The sequence below is a fragment of the Zeugodacus cucurbitae genome, chromosome 4 (assembly GCF_028554725.1).
Source record: "Zeugodacus cucurbitae isolate PBARC_wt_2022May chromosome 4, idZeuCucr1.2, whole genome shotgun sequence".
Taxonomy (NCBI): Eukaryota; Metazoa; Arthropoda; class Insecta; order Diptera; family Tephritidae; genus Zeugodacus; species Zeugodacus cucurbitae.
Window position 1 is genome coordinate 34,988,413 of NC_071669.1, and position 17,918 is coordinate 35,006,330.

General features: G+C 39.1%; 1 protein-coding gene across 1 annotated transcript; it reads right to left on the minus strand.

The window, feature by feature from the left end:
- Window positions 1-2,282: 2,282 nt before the first annotated feature.
- Prat_0 (amidophosphoribosyltransferase) lies at window positions 2,283-9,599 on the minus strand. Its single transcript, XM_011191138.3, has 6 exons — window positions 9,327-9,599; window positions 8,750-8,898; window positions 3,736-4,056; window positions 3,063-3,674; window positions 2,659-3,001; window positions 2,283-2,594 (listed from the first exon to the last, which is right to left on the minus strand). The coding sequence occupies exons 1-6, from the start codon at window positions 9,373-9,375 to the stop codon at window positions 2,443-2,445; spliced, it is 1,626 nt and encodes a 541-aa protein (XP_011189440.1). The 5' UTR covers window positions 9,376-9,599; the 3' UTR covers window positions 2,283-2,442.
- Window positions 9,600-17,918: the final 8,319 nt, after the last annotated feature.

The window sequence follows — 17,918 nt, forward strand, 5'->3', positions numbered from 1 at the left end:
AAGTAAACAAATTACAAACCAAAAAAAAATATTTTTTAAATGAATAAAAGAAAGTGCCGAATACTTTCTGCTTATGCAAAACAACTCATGGAAGCAATTTACTAATGTTTTGTGCTCCAACTGACAAATTGCAAACAATTTTATTAATATATATTATATTGTTCAAGATAAAAAATACGGGTTAATGTAAACAAATACATGAATTGTTTACTATTTTATTGTCAAAAACGGGTATGTCAAATACTTAGTTCACTTTGTTGAATACACTTTGATTTTTTGTAGATATTCTGTGACAATTTGATAAAATAAAAAGCTTTTCCCCACACGTGTGGGAAACAAAATAATGTAAACAGACACAGCAGATTTTTTTCCAATTATATTGAATTTAATTGAAAAATCTTTTTGAATTAATCTATGACGTTCATTTTTTACATCAATTTCAATATTTGTTGCAAAATAGTTAATAATTTAACCTCAATTTCAGAATAAATCCTTTGCGTCTAGACCAAGAAGACGTGAATTTTCTGAGAGTGCGCAAATATTCCATACTCCGAATCTGGCCCTTTTTTCATGCAAATGATCGTTATTTGGATGAGTGTTTGTTTTAACCGAGCCTTCTTCATTGTGGCTTCGTTGATAAGTTTGGTTTACTATTGACCGGTTATCAGCCTATCTATCCGAATATGATGTCGAGATAGCGACTGAAGCCTCCCAGGCCTGATACAAAGTATTTTGTTTGCTTTTACAACCCCATTTACTCTATATAGATGATAAGGTTATACCGCCTTCACTCGCTCGCCAGAGCCTCGTTAGCCTCCCTAACCAAACAGTGAGTGCCGCGCGTAAATGAGGTTGATTGATAATCGGATGACAGAGGCTATATATTCGCTTTTCCATCCCAGATCCTTCTCTTGTCTTTTGCTCCCCCACAAAGCCATACCCATATGTACATATGCCCTTTATAATATACTTAAAAATATTTGGAATGCAATTTTGATTTAGTTGGTTGTTATGTTTAGCTTCAGAAAAGTTCCTTGGGACTACGAAATCTAAACTTTGTTCATTGGCAAAAATTTGCTAAGCTGTAATCGCATACAATATATAGAAAACAATTTCGGAAATGGAAAAATAAACTTCTTAATATAAAAACGTCTCAATAACGCGAGCCATCAACATGTTCATATTTTTCCTCTTTGTATGTATAAAAATAACGACAAATGTAAAATATCTCCATTACAACAAATTCACTTCACAACTACCCACAATGAGATTTTATTTGTCAAGAGCATTTTACTTCTTAACAATTGAACAAGAAAATTTTTTTTTTTATTTTAGACACAGAATACGAAATGCTTGATAAATTTCAAATTTTTACAAATTATAATAGAAATTTGTGAATATGTAAAGTGGACAGAATAGGGCTGTAAGTCATATAAGTTGAAAAATATAAAAACTAATATTTAAAATCAGAATAACTTACAGTAGCTTTGTATTAAAATACCCCGCAATGTACCACAAATATAAGTGTCTTTATGGAATGGATCAATAGTTTTAGGCAGATCCACTCTTGACCGTGTGTTTTTTTTAACCAGTTGCTGGAGAAAATAATAAGAATCGCAGAGCGCACATTATTCCCGTTCTACTATGTATATGGTGCAGAAGCGTGAATTCTGTCGATATCCGATGAGAACGGTTTAGTAGAAGATTTATGGTCCTTCAAACATATGCAGCGGCGAATAACGTGAAAGATGGAGCGATGAGCTGTATAATTTGTTACCCGAATTGATGAAAGAACTCCTGCTTGGAGATTGTTCGATGCAGTACCCGCAGAGGAAGACCTTCCTTCTGATGGAAGGATCAAGTAGCTCTCCACAATCGATTTCGTATGGTATTTTCAAATAGAAACAAATTGCGAGAATAAGATATTGATTCGGCTGAAATCGCGTCAGCAGTGTCTACTCCAATCACATACGAGTAAATACGATTGAGTGATCTACTAAATTGAATGTTGGTAAACAAGCTACATAATTAAATACGCGCTCTTATAAGATATTTGGATTGTAAAACAATAATAAGTGAACTCTTTTAAGGCGAATTAATTATATCAAATACATTCACGTAATTGGCACACATTGAATAACTGAAGTTTAAAGTACCTTTGGTATGGCTAATGAATTTGAAGGCAACGGAGTTTCTTCACAAGCAAATGCAGTATGTGCGTTCTGCTTACAGCTAGCTATCACAGCACAATGTCTAACTACGGCAATGAAACAATAATAACATAAAGTCATTAGATGTTATTCTTCATTAATTGATTACAAAATATTATGATACAAAAATATAAAAATCCTTAACTAATAAATTAATTTAAAGTTTCTTAGGTTTAAATTATGAATACTTAAACGCGTAGCGAATCTTTTCCATCAAATATAAATTTAAGTGCTACCAACTGAGCTCTTCTGGTAAACCACCAGGATACTCTCCAGTCAGACAAGCAGTGCAGTATCCCGACTTAATGGGATTAGTGTTGGCTTTGTTTATTTCCACAGCTGTAACGAGTCCAGCCACGCTCAAGTATTTTAAACTATCAGCACCTGCGAATAATTACACTGTACAGCATACAAAAGAGGCAATAAAACACGCATATGATCGACTTACCAACATGATCTGCCAGATCGTCGGGCTCCAACTTGTTTGCAATAAGCTCCTCTCTAGTTGGTATATTAATTCCCATATAACAAGGATACATTAGCGGTGGACTGGCGATACGGACATGCACTTCTGTGGCACCAGCGTCTCGTAGCAACTTGATGATAGGACCAATGGTGTTGCCTCTGACTATTGAATCGTCAATGAGAACGACACGTTTGCCTTCACAATTAACTGAGAGAGCCCCAAATTTCTTTGCCACACCCAATTGTCGGAGTCGTGGTGAAGGTTGAATAAAGGTGCGACCGACGTATCGATTCTTGCAAAGCACCTCGGCGAATGGTATGCCGGACTGAAAACGAATTCGAACAGTATGAGTGAAAACGAAAATTTTACTATAAATATATTTCTACCTCCTTTGCGTACCCGTGCGCTGCCGCTGTGCCCGACTCTGGTACTGAGCTGACAATATCTGCTTCGATAGGCCATTCTCGTGCTAATTGTCTACCACATTGCAATCGCACCGAGTATACCATCTGCCCCTCAAAAGTCGAATCGCTACGTGCAAAATAAACATACTCAAAAATACAAAAGGCCATCTTCTTGTAATCTGGACGCTCCACAATGTCCACTGTACGGAAACCGTTTTTAGTCAACTCTACAATCTCACCGGGTTCCACTTCCCGTACATAACGAGCACCTATCGACAGGAATCCGCAACTTTCGCTCGATACTACCCAACCCTCTGCGGGTGCATCTTCTGGCTTCCCATGACCCAGTGTGATTGGCACAATCTTGCCAATGCAAAGCGGTCGGTTACCGTATGAATCACGTACGGCATAGATCTTGTCCTTATGCATAACGACCAATGAGTATGACAGCGGCGCAAGTGTCATGAACTGTCGTATGCGAGCTGGCCAGTCGGGCCCATCGTGTTCGCTGGCATCTTCAGGTGCGCAGCATAGTGATTGGGCAATCAACTCACTGTCACTGTGCGTGGATAAGCCAACTCCGCGCTCTAATACCTTAAAGCATTGGTTCGAAATGAGAACATAAATTGATATCAAACATTTCCCAGATACTCACCACTCGACGCAAAGATTCGCAATTGATCAGTTCACCATTATGCGCAATCGCCACAGCGCCATGTGCGGTGTGCACGACAAAAGGCTGGCAATTCACAACCTCCGATGCAGCGGATGTGGAATATCGAGTGTGCCCAATACCTAAGTTACCCTTTAGTTTTCGAATGGCATCATCGTTGAAGAGATTACTGATCATCCCCATTCCTTTGTGAATATTAAAATTTTTAGCAGTTTTTCCTAGACTTGTAGCGATGCCGGCCGACTCCTGTCCACGATGCTGCAGTGCTACTAATCCTAGGAAAATGCACTGAGCAATGTCTATCTGGAAATAAAAATAATGGATCCGGTTTAAAATTGTGTTTTATAATATAAGACATTTTTTTATTTATTTTTATACTAAAAACTGGCATTTTCAACTGGTTACCTTATCGACAAATAAAGGGTGATTTTTTAAGAGCTTGATAACTTTTTTAAAAAAAAAAACGCATAAAATTTGCAAAATCTCATCGGTTCTTTATTTGAAACGTTAGATTGGTTCATGACATTTACTTTTTGAAGATAATTTCATTTAAATGTTGACCGCGGCTGCGTCTTAGGTGGTCCATTCGGAAAGTCCAATTTTGGGCAACTTTTTCGAGCATTTCGGCCGGAATAGCCCGAATTTCTTCGGAAATGTTGTCTTCCAAAGCTGGAATAGTTGCTGGCTTATTTCTGTAGACTTTAGACTTGACGTAGCCCCACAAAAAATAGTCTAAAGGCGTTAAATCGCATGATCTTGGTGGCCAACTTACGGGTCCATTTCTTGAGATGAATTGTTCTCCGAAGTTTTCCCTCAAAATGGCCATAGAATCGCGAGCTGTGTGGCATGTAGCGCCATCTTGTTGAAACCACATGTCAACCAAGTTCAGTTCTTCCATTTTTGGCAACAAAAAGTTTGTTAGCATCGAACGATAGCGATCGCCATTCACCGTAACGTTGCGTCCAACAGCATCTTTGAAAAAATACGGTCCAATGATTCCACCAGCGTACAAACCACACCAAACAGTGCATTTTTCGGGATGCATGGGCAGTTCTTGAACGGCTTCTGGTTGCTCTTCACCCCAAATGCGGCAATTTTGCTTATTTACGTAGCCATTCAACCAGAAATGAGCCTCATCGCTGAACAAAATTTGTCGATAAAAAAGCGGATTTCACATTTCGAACCGAACACTGATTTTGGTAATAAAATTCAATGATTTGCAAGCGTTGCTCGTTAGTATGTCTATTCATGATGAAATGTCAAAGCATACTGAGCATCTTTCTCTTTGACACCATGTCTGAAATCCCACGTGATCTGTCAAATACTAATGCATGAAAATCCTAACCTCAAAAAAATCACCCGTTACAATGACCGATAAATGAGTCCACTGGTTTGACGTCATTGAAGACATAAACAATAACAACTTGCATTATCATGTTGAAGAATTGTAAACAAAAACAATTACAACAGCGCTAAGACCCCCAAGCAAGCTATGCGCTGCTTTGATAACGGGCAGAAGCTGAGTATATTACCATTAATTGACTCCTCGTTCATCGCATAAATCGAATCTTAATCAAACATTACAATAACAACTGAACCCCTCAACTACTGACGTCAATACTTCTAATGTAAATTACACATATTATACCTCTACGAGGGTCTGCCTTCTCATACGCATAAAAACATTATTTTTTACTTTAGATTCTAGAAACACAAAAATTGTAAACAATATACGATTTGTTCCAGATTTAAAATAGAACGTATGTTTGATGAACAGAAGTCAGATCAAAATGACTAGACGTATTAATTAATGAAAATACTAAGCTCCATAAAAATCCGCAAACCAATAAGTTTTATACTCTCGCAACATGTTGCATAGAGTATAATCGGTTTGTTCATACAACGGTTGTTTGTAATACCTAAAATAAAACGAGTTAGATATAAAGTTATTTATACCAATGTGATCAGGTTGACGAGTAGAGTTGAAATTCCGATGTCTGCCTGTCCGTTCGTCCCTACAAGCGATAACTTGAGTAAAAATTAAGATAACCTGATAAAATTTGGATATCATCATATATTTTATAGAAATTAAGAGGAAATATTTTTCTTCAAATAATGTGTTTGTGTGCCAAAAATAGGTAAAAACGGGACATAACTTCTACTAGCTCCCATATACCTAATATTAGGTTTTACAAATATGTTCGGTTACTCCCTCATATATTTCTGCATATGCATCTAACTTAATCTCTTTCAATATCTTTCCCCATCAGACGGTTTCATTAAAAAACCGTATAACTGTGTAAAAATCTAGTGCAGTTTAAAATAGTTCGAATTGGAAGTAGGCGTGGTTTCATTACTATTTCGCCCATTTTGACATCATAGCATAATTATGTCAAAATATAATGTTATTCACATACAAAGAAAGAAATATTTATACTAAGTTTGATTGATGTAGTTGTAGTAGTTAGGGGACAAGACTCGGTCTACATTTCAAATATGTTTTATCAATAGGTACCCACCCCTCTTTAGCATTAGCACCGGTTAAATAAAAATGTCCTCAGTATGTCAAGGAATACCAAGTAACTAATTTTATTATTTTTTAATGAGTTTATTTTCGATTCAACCTTTAATTCCTGGTTGGAAGAGTTTAATGACATATATGTACATGTACAACGAATTTTATATATAATGTACGATTGTGCCAACTTCAATATATAATCGGGTAACCTAAACTTTATTCCCAGCTAATTCTGGGTAATAAAGGAATTATTTGTGGCTTGGGTAATATGAAAATATAAACAATTAGGGTATTCACAAGGTGTCATAGTGTGTCATATCGTCATATTTTTTTATTACTGTCATACCAACACTGTTGTTGTTTCACATGCAAAATTAAAATATGACTGATAAAACACTACGTGGTATGTTTCTTGAGTTCGCTATTCTATACCTCTACCCACTTGCTGCCGAATTTTTTCGGTTTTTTGCGGCATATACCTAGTACTGCAGTAACCGGTTTTTTTGGGACACACTCGTGGCAGTGTGGGCGGTCGGTGGGTGGGGCTTTGGGGAAAAACTTCGACGAGTGGGTAGTCGGTTTTCTGTGAAGAACCGTGGGTTGGTCAGTGGTCGGTTTTGCTCGTGCCCTTCTGCCCGAACACTTCTCAACCGATTTACACCGCACATTGTGTATATCTGGAAAATACGGACATATATCTGGTTTTGGCCTCAGCAAAAATCGCTATGTTTCTTTTTGCTAAGGCCAAAATCGGATGATCGCATATATATATTGATGATTTTTTATCGCGGATCGGCGCTCGCGGATATATAGCATTTCTGTCTTCTTAATTTTTCACTATCAGCTGATTAAGTGTACAAATATGACAAAATATGACATACAACAGTTAAGGCTGCTCACAAGTGTCGTATTTTTTAAGAATATTAAAATACAACAAAGCTTGTGAATTGCCTAAATGATTATTTTAAATGTTGACATTTTGAATGCAAAAGATGTTTAAGAAATCCTTATTTGAGATATATGTATGTACATATACATATTTAAGTTTAGAAAGATTAACAAATGTTTTAAGAAAACTTGGGCTACAAGAACTGCACGATTTGTAAATATAGTTGGATGAAATTTATATTATTAATATTATACTCTCGAAGCAAAGTTGATAAAGAAAGTATAATAGTTTTGTTCACTTAACGGTTGTTTGAAATAAAAGAGTTAGATATAGGGCTATATATATCAAAATTATCAGGATGACGTCCGTATGTCCGTGCAAGAGATAACATGAGTAAAAATTAAGATATCTTGACGAAACTTGGCAAATATGTTCTTTGAGACCATGAGAGGGTTGCCTTCGATGATGATGGTCAAAATCTGCACTTTCTGCACTTTTTTTTGCCACTTCCTTATACAGTCCAAAAAGTAAAGAAATCGGATAATAACCACGCCCATCTCCCATACAAAGGTTAGGTTGAAAATTACTAAAAGTGCGTAAACTCACTAACGAAAAGCGTCAGAAACACTATATTTTACAGAACAAATAGCAGAAGGAAGCTGCTTTCAGATTTTTTTACAAAATGGAAAATGGGCGTGGCGTCGCCCTCATATGTGTTAAAAAACATATCTCAGGAACTACTCGACCGATTTCAATGAAGTTAGGGATATAATATTTCCTTCACACCCTGATGACACGTGTGGAAAATGGATGAAATCGGTTCACAACCACGACAACTTCCCATATAACTCAATTTTGAATTCCATCTTATTCCTTCACTTTATAATACGAGTATATAAATAAGGAACCAATGAAGATAGCGGAATAAAACTTTACACAAATACTGTATATGATCTGTGGCATCACTTGTGAAAAAATTGTCGAAATCGGAATATAACATATTTTTATATATTTGCCCCGGATATCGAATATAAAGAACTGAGTGCCTAAGGTCAATTTTTCACCGAAAATATAGATAAATCTCTCAGATATTTTAATTTAATTCAGAGGAATTCTTTTTCTTCTAATAGTGTGCCTCTGTATCAGAAATGGTTAAAATCGGGTAATGACTTCCCCTAGCTTTCATATACTTAATTATATGATTTTCAAAAATACGATGGACTTAATAGCTTATAAATCGGTTAATATGTGAAATATCTTAGCCTATATATATGATGTGATATACATATATATGATGATTTTCGTTTTTCTATTGGACCTTATGCCGAATATATGGGTCAATTTATGTGTTATCTTAAAAACTATATCAATAAATTGCGAGAGTATAAAATGTTCGTTTGCACCTGAACTTATCCTACCCTTACTTGTTTTTAATATACTTTCAAGATATTATGTACATAGATACTGTAAGGACAATGAAATTCGTAAATAATTAAACTTTTTTGCAGCGCTTGGTATTGCTTTAGAAGTTATTTGATTAATATAAGTAGCACAGCAGTCTTTAAATACAAAGCTATTAGTTTACTAACCTGTGTCGGCCATTCACCGCAGGCTATTGCTCCAAATACACCACATTCGTGGGTCAGTCCCGACACTTCTTTCCCAGTTGGTTGAACCTGCTTGTACTTTTTATCAGGGAAACATTTCGAACGATTCTTCGTGACGGCATTATTAGAGGCTGAAAACGTGAATATACAATGAATATATGTGAGAACGCCTGATAAGAGAATCCATAAAACACATATAATTACAACAACATAATTTTAATAATACGGATCTTGCGGGAACTTTGAAAATAATTGCGAATGTTGCAAAATGTTGCTAATTTCAAATTGTATCTTATGTAAAACAATTGCATTAATCAGACTAGCCATTTCTAAGGCATTTAGGCATATAAATGTTAAATAACATTTTCCTTTATTGTCATACCATTCACACTTTTAACATCACGACATAACTTTTCACACACAAATCAATGTAAGAAATATTTTCGTAACAGAAGATTGGATTCTTGGGTTTGACCAGGATATAGTTTTTATAGTTTTTTTTATAGCGCTATAAACACTTAGTGATCTATAAAGTTTCTGGAGAAGCGTTTGTACATACCCACGTTTACACATTTTCCGCAGGCTTCGGTGTTTTTCGAACAAGACATTATGGTTGGTTGAGAATCCTTTTTAAAGTTCCGTAATAATATTTATTTTGTTACTTTTTAAATTCGCAAAGTTTCCAAAATCAAAATGTTCTTTATTTAAAATATTGCAATCCAGTTTCCAATAAAAATTTCCACTTTACTCACAAGACCGCCTACGACCGTTCTTACTACAATCAGAACTTGAATTAAACAACAACTTGGCGCGATGCTGTGTATTAATCTGTTACAGCTCGATTTGTTTTTCAGATTTGTGAGGCAATTCATCAATATCAAGACCATTGGAATCGAATGCCTTATCAGCAGTTCGGGGCTTGCCTAGCGTCGTTTGTCGTTTGCTTAAACACAGGAACTGATAAGAAGGCCTAAAACGCTTGCAAAGCAGTCAGCAAGCTCATGTACATAAATGTAGTTCAAACACTTGTTTTCGGTTGAATATGTCCACCCGAGTGTATAATGGATTTAGAAAACAAAAATCAACAGAAAGTGCTAAAGAATATTGAGTTTCGCAGTGAATAGAAATGGAGGCACATTCAACTATAGAAGATAATAAATATGTATATGGGTATTTGTGTGTTGGGTGTGAGTAATTGACCAACAGTAGTCATTCCCATCTGGTGATGACTGCGCCATCAACATAGTTTTGTATAAAGCACTGACCACATGACGTCATAAATCGTGTTAAAACTCGAGATGAACCTTATCACTCACAATCAAAAAATCAAAAATGTTTTGTATTGTTTTCGATGCAAACAATTTGTGTTGCTAACTAAATATAATTTTAACAACTAATAAATAAAACCGAATAAACGCAGAAAACAACTAAGGTGGGATACTACATACATATGTAGTCAACCAGGCAGCGTTATTAATATGTAACATATACAAATGAATTGTGTTGTATTATCACTATTTATTAGCACTGCTGATTTCTGATTTCTGTAGTGGAAAACTTTTCAATAAAAATACAGCTCCTCAATCGATTTGATGATAATAATCCAAAATAATCCAATGTGAACGAATTATGCATGTGAAAAATAATCATACATGCAATCGGTTGAGCCCAGGGCGGGCGTAAACAACTTTGATATTAATTTTTAGAACTCGCTTATTGATTCAAGCAAATAATAATAACAAATTCCTGAAATAATTTTTCCAAATATTTGGGTAAAGTCTTCCGAATTCGATTCAATACAGAGTTATTTATGCGCGATATGATGCAATCCGTCGGTGCAGTGTGATCAGCTGAACTTTTCCGTTATTCAATACGTTCTCGCTCTCGCTGATGCATATGCATATTTGATTCACACATTATTCACAAATAGTGAACCTGCGCGCCATCCACCACTTTCAGGCTCTGAGATATTTTGTGCTTTAGTATTTTTAGAATGACATTAGCGGTATCAAAATTGCATCATTTAGGGTTTGTGAGATAATTCCACTGAAAATAAAATCTAAAAATAAATTTATCAAGGTTGAATAAACTGATTTATGCTAATTTATGCACGTGCTGTTATCAATACATGTGAATAACACAATCAGGTAATCACTGTCATTAAATTCTTTATAAATAAAAGTAATTGATAATGACCAGCGCCACATGCTGCATAAAGTGATCCACGAAAGTATTTGTATCAGATGTGAATTTGTCTTTTATATATTTTTTTTCTTGTTTAACTTCTGAGCTGTTTGGCTAAAAAATAATAATTTGAATAATAAAATTACATTTTGCTACGAATATCTTCAGCTTAAAAACGATATTCCACCTACCCGTTCCTTGTTAATATTTCTTTTTACTGTTGATTTCCATTTCTGCATTTTAAAATTTAGGGGTATGCCCATTACTTCAGCAAGAAAGCAGCAACAATGACAACGATAAGAATTTAAACATTTCATATAATATTGCAACGTATGTATACCTGGGATCTACTATTTAAGTTTGTCTATGTAATCAAATGATCTTATTAGAATGTAAATGTGTTTCGGGGTTCACGTAAAAAGAAAGAGGCCGAAATGCGTGAATATGAAAACCTTGAAAAGCTGGCCGACATGGGTAACGCTCGAAAATTCTATGAAAAGAACAGGCGATTTACAGAAGGTTTCAAGACCGGAGCATTATCATGTAGGGACCGAGGAGATAATCTGGTAATGAATTTCCAGAGCATACTGGGATTATTGAGGGAACTCTTCTCCGACCTGCTGAATGGCAGTGAAAGTACAACACCGGGAGATGGCGAACCCGATTCCCCAATCGATGACGATGGAATATATGTTCCATTACCCGACCATGAAGAAATTAGAATAGCAATTACCCGCTTGAAGAACAACAAGGCGGCAGGGGCCGATGTATTACCGGCCGAGCTATTCAAATACGGCGGCGAAGAGCTGATAAGGTGCATGCATCAGCTTCTTTTCAGAATATGGTCGGAAGAAAACATGCCTGACGATTGGAATCTCAGTGTGCTCGACCCAATCCATAAAAAGGGAGATCCCACAATCTGTACCAAGTACCGTGGGAAAAGCCTCCTAAATATCGCCTATAAGGTTCTATCGAGCGTACTGTGTGAAAGACTAAAGCCCACCGTCAACAAACTGATAGGACCTTATCAGTGTGGCTTTAGACCTGGAAAATCGACAACTGACCAGATATTCACCATGCGCCAAATTTTGGAGAAGACCCGTGAAAAGAGGATCGACACACACCACCTTTTTGTCGATTTTAAAGTTGCTTTCGACAGCACGAAAAGGAGCTGCCTTTACGCCGCGATGCCTGAATTTAGTATCCCCGCAAAACTAATACGGCTGTGTAAGTTGACGTTGAGCAATACCAAAAGCTCCGTCATGATTGGGAAGGACCTCTCCGAGCCATTGGATACCAAACGAGGTTTCAGACAAGGTGACTCACTATCGTGTGACTTATTTAACTTGATGCTGGAAAAAATTATACGAGCTGCAGAGCTAAATCTTCTATAAGAGTGTACAGCTGCTGGCGTACGCCGATGATATTGATATCATCGGAAGCAACAACTGCGCCGTTTGTTCTGTTCTTTCCCGCCTGGATAAGGAAGCGAAGCGAATGGGTCTGGTGGTGAACGAGGACAGACGAAATATCTCCTGTCATCAAACAAACAGTCAGCGCACTCGCGTCTTGGCTCCCACGTCACTGTTGACAGTCATAACTTTGAAGTTGTAGATAATTTCGTTTATCTGGGAACCCCTATTAACAACACTGACATTGTTGTCAGCCTCAAAATCCAACGCAGAATCACTCTTGCCAACAGGTGCTACTTTGAACTGAGTAGGCAATTGAAAAGTAACGTCCTCCCTCGGCGTAACAAAATTAAACTCTACAAGTTAAAGGTTTTGCGCAAGATTTATGGTCCTCTAAACATTGGCAAAGGCGAATACCGCACACGATGGAACGATGAGCTGTACGATTTATACGACGACATTGACATAGTTCAGCGAATAAAAAAACAGCGGCTAAGCTGGCTAAGTCATGTTGTACGGATGGATGAAAATACTCCAGCTCTGAAAGTGTTCGATGCAGTACCCGCTGGAGGAAGCCGCGGAAGAGGACGACCTCCACTCCGATGGAAGGATCAAGTGGAAAGTGACCTGGCTTCACTTGGTGTTTCCAGTTGGCGCCAAAAAGCAAAAAGGAGAAACGAGTGGCGCGTTCTGATGGATTCAGCTATAATCGCTTAAAGCGTTTCCTACGCCAAATATATATGTATAAACTATTACACGCAATCGGTTGATTGCCTTCGTGATCGTTCCGATTTTTACTTATAAATCTAATTAAAAACCAATAAGGAAGTGCTAAGTTCAGGTGTACCCGAACATTTTATACTCTTGCAATTTATTGATGCAATTTTATTGAGTCACTGGAATAACGAAAATCATCATATATAGTATATGAGGGTAATTCGTGAACCGATTTCACGATTTTCACCACCAAGATACAGTGTATCCAAGAGTATACGCTTACTTAATTTTGCTAAGAGATCTCACATATAAACTAATATATGCGAAATAAAGCCCACCGTATTTTTTAAAACCCTAATAATAGGTTCATAAATGAGAGCTAGGGAATGTGATGAATTTTGCGAATAGATCTTGGTCTACATCCTTACAAGATAAAATTGACGCAAGAACTGCAGCCCCTTGACCACCAGAGTCGTCGTATGCTCGTGAATTAGGCTGAGAACAACTTGAAAATTATCAGAAATTCATCGAAAAATCATCTTCAGCGATGAGGCTCATTTCTGGCGGAATGGCTTCGTCAATAAGCAAAATATGCGTCAGGCAACAATCCACAGGTACTCCATGAGTCATTTGTGCGGTTGCATTATGGTTTTGTGCGGTTTAAGGGCCGGCGGTGTCATTGGGCCGTACTTCTTCCGTAATAATCAAGACCGGCACGTTACTGTGAATCTCTACCGCTCAATTATAACCGTATATTTTTGGGCCGAACGTGAAATTGCAGCAGTATTGGCCGATTTATACTAGAAAGCGTGCCCTTAATGGCCATGCAAAAGAAATCGAGTTCCATACATAATGGCACTTTCACAGGAATAAAGAATTTCATTGATATCCCAATTTGTGTTCTATTTGTAGTGGCCTTATTGAAAAATCCTTTATATACGTATTATAAAGTGAACGAATCAGATGGAATTCTAAAATTTTATTATACGGGAAGTAGGCATCCATTGGAGGATGGAGTCATATGTAGAAGTTCACGTAAGTGAGGAAAGTTTCTGACTGCCATTCACTTGGGAGTGGCCAGGAACGATTCTTTTACATGTGGCTCAAGCAGCTCACAACTTCCGGTCTTAGACCAAGTATCCTCTGGGTAGCCAACAGACATCCGTCTGGAAGCGAGCTAAAGTGAGAAGGCGAATCCCGCTTATGCGGTTGTGCGTAGGGCTTGGGACCCACCACATAAAAACGAATAACCAGTGAATAAGAAACACAGGCCTCGGATGAGAAACCCCCCTTTTGATGACGACCACGGCAAACGTATAAAGGACTATGATATAAGGGCATGCACCTGGAATGTCCGGACCCTTAATTGGGAAGGTGCCTCTGCCCAGCTGGTTGATGTCCTCGTAAGAGTAAAGGCTGACATCACCGCAATCCAAGAAATGCGATGGACGGGACAAGGACGGAAGAAGGTGGGTCCTTGTGACATCTACTACAGCGGCCATATAAAGGAGTGCAAATTCGGTGTGGGATTCGTGGTGGGAGAGAGACTCCGTCGTCGAGTCCTGGCATTCACTCCGGTGGATGAACGTCTAGCCACAATCCGCATCAAAGCGAGGTTCTTCAACATATCGCTGATTTGCGCCCACGCCCCGACGGAAGAGAAGGACGATGTGACCAAAGATACCTTCTATGAGCGCCTAGAACGTACATATGAGCGCTGCCCCCGCCACGATGTCAAAATCGTGCTTGGCGATTTCAACGCTAGGGTGGGTAAAGAAGGTGTCTTTGGCACAACAGTCGGAAAATTCAGCCTCCATGACGAAACATCACCAAACGGTCTGAGGCTGATCGACTTCGCCGGGGCCCGAAATATGGTCATCTGTAGCACTAGATTCCAGCATAAGAAAATCCATCAAGCTACTTGGCTGTCTCCGGATCGAATCACTCGCAACCAGATCGATCATGTTGTGATAGATGGACGACATGTCTCCAGTGTTTTTGATGTGCGTACGCTTCGTGGTCCCAACATCGACTCGGACCACTATCTTGTAGCAGCTAAGATACGCACCCGCCTCTGTGTAGAAAAGCGCACACGTCAACAAACACAAGGAAGGTTCGACATCGAGAAGCTGCAATCACAACCGACAGCCGAACGATTTTCTACTCGACTTGCACTCCTGCTCTCTGAGAGCACTCATCAACATCTCGGTATAAGGGAGCTGTGGGACGGCATATCAAACTCCTTACGTACAGCTGCAACCGAAACCATTGGCTTTCGGAAAAGCCAAAAAAACAGCTGGTATGATGAGGATTGTCGTCTCGCAGTGGAGAGAAAACAGACTGCCTACCTCGCAATGTTGCGATCGACCGCAACACGAGCGGGATGGGAAAGATACCGAGAGCTGAAGAGGGAAGCGAGACGCATTTGCAGAAAAAGAAAGAAAGAGGCAGAAATGCGTGAGTATGAAGAGCTTGACAAGCTGGCCGACAGGGGTAATGCTCGAAAATTTTACGAAAAGATCCGGCGACTAACTGAAGGTTTCAAGACCGGAGCACACTCCTGTAGGACCCCCAGCGGTGATCTAGTGGTTGATGACCAGAGTATACTGTGTTTGTGGAGGGAACACTTCTCCAGCCTGCTGAATGGCAGTGAAAGTACAACACCAGGAGATGGCGAACCCGATTCCCCAATCGACGACGATGGAACAGATGTTCCATTGCCCGACCGTGAAGAAATTAGAATAGCAATTACCCGCTTGAAGAACAACAAGGCGGCGGGGGCCGATGGATTGCCGGCCGAGCTATTCAAATACGGCGGCGAAGAGCTGATAAGGTGCATGCATCAGCTTCTTTGCGAAATATGGTCGGAAGAAAGCATGCCCGACGATTGGAATCTCAGTGTACTCTGCCCAATCCACAAAAAGGGAGACCCCACAATCTGCGCCAACTATCGTGGGATAAGCCTCCTTAACATCGCTTATAAGGTTCTATCGAGCGTACTGTGTGAAAGACTAAAGCCCACCGTCAACAAACTGATTGGACCTTATCAGTGTGGCTTTAGACCTGGAAAATCAACAACTGACCAGATATTCACCATGCGCCAAATCTTGGAGAAGACCCGTGAAAAAAGGATCGACACACACCTTCTATTTGTCGACTTTAAAGCTGCTTTCGACAGCACGAAAAGGAGCTGCCTTTATGCCGCGATGTCTGAATTTGGTATCCCCGCAAAACTAATACGGCTGTGTAAGTTGACGTTGAGCAACACCAAAAGCTCCGTCAGGATCGGGAAGGACCTCTCCGAGCCGTTCGATACCAAACGAGGTTTCAGACAAGGTGACTCGCTATCGTGCGACTTCTTTAACTTGATGCTGGAGAAAATTATAAGAGCTGCAGAGCTAAATAGAGAAGGTACAATCTTCTACAAGAGTGTACAGCTCCTGGCGTACGCCGATGATATTGATATCATCGGAAACAACACCCGCGCCGTTAGTTCTGCTTTTTCCCGCCTGGATAAGGAAGCGAAGCGAATGGATCTGGTGGTGAACGAGGACAAGACGAAATATCTCCTGTCATCAAACAAACAGTCAGCGCATTCGCGTCTTGGCTCCCACGTCACTGTTGACAGTCATAACTTTGAAGTTGTAGATAATTTCGTATACCTAGGAACCAACATTAACACCGATAATAATGTCAGCCTTGAAATCCAACGCAGAATCACTCTTGCCAACAGGTGCTACTATGGACTGAGTAGGCAATTGAAAAGTAAAGTCCTCTCTCGACGAACAAAAACTAAACTCTACAAGTCCCTCATCATTCCCGTCCTACTTTATGGTGCAGAAGCGTGGACGGTGTCAACATCCGATGAGACGGCACTAGGAGTTTTCGAGAGAAAGGTTTTGCGGAAGATTTACGGTCCCTTAAACATTGGCAACGGCGAATACCGCAGAAGATGGAATGATGAGCTGTATGTGTTGTTCGACGACATAGACATAGTCCAGCGAATAAAAAGACAGCGGCTACGCTGGCTGGGTCATGTTGTTCGAATGGATGAAAGTGCCCCAGCTCTGAAAGTTTTCGATGCAGTACCCGCTGGTGGAAGCCGAGGAAGAGGGAGACCTCCACTCCGGTGGAAGGACCAGGTGGAGAAGGACCTGTCTTCACTTGGTATTACCAATTGGCGCCAAACCGCCAAAAGGAGAGATGCGTGGCGCACTGTTGTGGACTCGGCTATAACCGCGTAAGCGGTTTCTACGCCAGTTAAGAAGAAGAAGAAGGCATCCAATAGATGGATATAATGACTAGAAAAGTTGAGTTATATCGAATCTCAATTCCCCACAAAAGTTTTTGGCAAAGGGTGTATAATCTATTTCTTTATAGGGACAAATATTTTGCCCATTATATAGCAGAATATAAGGTATACTTAGAAATTGAAGTGCATCATACCTTCGCAGTGAAGCGATTTAATATTCCACCTTTTCTACAGCAAATGCTACAACAAAAACCGTTAAAAACCTTTGGGCAAATGCCTAACATATGCACGCATTCAAAGTATTTATTTCCACGCGGCCAAGCATTTACCCAGAACAATAAAAACAAAATGTGTACAAATAAAGGAAAATGATTATCAAAACATCGAACGATTGGCCAGATATGTATGGTATCTGCCGATAGCGATAATGTCTGCATAGGCGCCATTTGTCCAGAGTCAAGCATGGCATAAAGAATACGTCCACATGTAGCCTGGCGGTAAGATGGCAAGTGCGGATCCAACCAACTGCGAGGCGACTAATCCCCCTTTGCAATAAACCACCAGCCAGTGTGCGATTGCAACTTTT

Coding starts and splice junctions, on each gene's coding strand:
- Prat_0 (XM_011191138.3), bottom strand. CDS start 9,375: ATGTCTTGTTCGAAAAACACCGAAGCCTGCGGAAAATGTGTAAACGTG. Junction 8,899..9,326: donor CGGAAAATGTGTAAACGTGG/GTATGTACAAAC, acceptor TCACGTTTTCAG/CCTCTAATAATGCCGTCACG. Junction 2,595..2,658: donor CGATCTGGCAGATCATGTTG/GTAAGTCGATCA, acceptor AATTATTCGCAG/GTGCTGATAGTTTAAAATAC.